The sequence below is a fragment of the Hibiscus syriacus genome, unplaced genomic scaffold (assembly GCF_006381635.1).
Source record: "Hibiscus syriacus cultivar Baekdansim isolate YM2019G1 unplaced genomic scaffold, ASM638163v2 tig00000666_pilon, whole genome shotgun sequence".
In the NCBI taxonomy this organism is placed as follows: Eukaryota; Viridiplantae; Streptophyta; class Magnoliopsida; order Malvales; family Malvaceae; genus Hibiscus; species Hibiscus syriacus.
In genome coordinates, this window is record NW_024061809.1 from 34518 (window position 1) to 36519 (window position 2002).

At 34.5% G+C, this 2002-nt stretch overlaps 1 protein-coding gene across 2 annotated transcripts; it reads right to left on the reverse strand.

Annotated features, from left to right (window-relative positions):
* Positions 1 to 872: 872 nt before the first annotated feature.
* On the reverse strand, positions 873 to 1696 carry LOC120209911 (ethylene-responsive transcription factor ERF011-like). Of its 2 annotated transcripts, XM_039208804.1 has the most exons (3): positions 1636 to 1696; positions 1474 to 1536; positions 873 to 1440 (listed from the first exon to the last, which is right to left on the reverse strand). In XM_039208804.1, exons 2-3 carry the CDS (start codon positions 1525 to 1527, stop codon positions 1036 to 1038), a joined length of 459 nt encoding a protein of 152 aa, XP_039064735.1. In that variant the 5' UTR covers positions 1528 to 1536; positions 1636 to 1696; the 3' UTR covers positions 873 to 1035. The 2 variants fall into 2 exon arrangements, with proteins under 2 accessions (XP_039064735.1, XP_039064729.1); XM_039208798.1 differs by lacking the exon at positions 1636 to 1696 and having other exon boundaries at positions 873 to 1536.
* Positions 1697 to 2002: the final 306 nt, after the last annotated feature.

Consider the following 2002-nt stretch of genomic DNA (forward strand, 5'->3'; position numbering starts at 1 on the left):
GAATCCCCCCACCAAAAAAAAAGGAAGCACAAGTTGATGAAACTGTGTTGAAGAAAATCAGACAAAAAAATTCCTCATAAAACAAAGCTTCGATAAATAGGTTACAAAGTCAAGTTTTACAACCCAAATTGATCTTTAGTTTTCTTCATTATTAATTGCTTGTTACAATCCTCAAAGTCCATTAATTTTTTCTCTATGCAAATTTCTCTTATTATATTCTCACAGTCTCATTGAAAGATAATCTTTTTTTAGTATAGAAAGATATTCTCTTCCAAAAATCTCAATAATCCCTTAAAAGAAAAAGAAAAGAAAACCCCAGAGCCTCACCTCACTTACTCAACGTCCGCCTTTAATCACCTGTCAACTTCCACCAAACAAACAAACCCTTTCGCAAGCAACCACCATTCATGACGGTGATAACCTCAGGACCACCACCACCTCTTTAATTTCGCTATGTTTTTATATGCGTACGTATATACATACTTCATTTTTATCTCCTTATCTTTTTTGTTTCCATTCGAATAACCTATAACAAATAATTCAATACTTTATAATCATTAACTCAGCCATCACTAACTTAACTAAAGACGGAAGCAAGATCTTCTATTAAAAGGTATATTTAAATTTAAAAAATTTAAGCGGAAATTAACTCAAACTTGTAAAATTAAAAAATTTGAAAAGAAAAAAAATTTTAAACAAAAAATACATAAAAATAATCTAAAATATATAATAATTAAAAATTTTTAAGGATGAACATCTCATATATATATATATATATATATATCCCTGAACTCAGCAAAACGAGTTAATAGCTAAGCTAGTAGCCCATTAGATTATCCATATTACAAGTTACAATCCAAAAAAAAAAAAACTTAACCTTATCAAACAGAATCAACCCATTTTTTTCTATATTTATTCTATTCTCTAAGCACTAACTATTAATCCATGAGAGAATAAAAAAGGCAGAAAAAACAACGTCCTGATGTTTATGAACAGTTTGATTTTGATTTTTTTTTTGGTTTGTTTTATATCAATTCAATCTTCACCGGAGGAATCTGGGTACTTGTTCAAATCAGGCTTCGAGAAGACTCGACCGGGGTTCGATGATTCCGATGAAGTAGAAGCATGACGATGATGATGATGAAGTGAGCCGGTTTGTATAGCGTCAACTTTGGCGCCGACCTCGGTGGCTTTCTTGCGTATGGAAGCGGGAGACATGTCCCTAAGTTGATCGTCGTCTTGTAATAAAAGGTCGGGGAAGTTGAGCCTAGCTGAAGGTCCACGCAAGTAGAAGACGGCGGTGTCGTAGGCACGAGCGGCGGCTATCGGCGTGGTGTAAGAACCCAACCAAATCCTGGACCGCTTGTTCGGCTCTCGGATTTCAGCCACCCATTTCCCCCACTTCCTCATCCTTATCCCTCTGAATGGTTTCTCCTTCTGCTGTTTCTGTTGCTGTTGCCGGGCGCCGTGCACCTTTTGCTTCTCTCCGCTCGTTGAACTTGAACTCGAACAACAATCACCTCCCATTGAAATACCCTAAAATATAAACTAAACTAAAACTAAAAGAGACAAAAACAAAACCTTTTTATGGATTTTTCCAGTTTTCTCTTGTTTTTAGAGATTAAAAGCCATAACCAAAAAACAAGAGATTGTTGAAGCTAGGTTAAATGCAAGACGAGTCTTTGCTTCAAAAAGCTATATATTCTCAATGTTTATAATATAGTAGTCGATAAAGAGAGGGGAATGGAGAAGCAAGAAGCATTAGTTTCCCACTTGGCTGCAAATCTGTCGTCAGGGAACGGCCGCCACGTTGATCTTACTTAAAGATAAATCCAAATTTGGCCGACAAAATCAATCAAACTCCTTGTCTTCCTCTTTCTATAAAGCCCTACGCCATAAAATAAGTTCATATAATATTCCATATATATATATATATATATATATATATATAGGAGTAGGAGTATAGTTAATATATTATTTTAAAAAAATCTAATTTGATTAA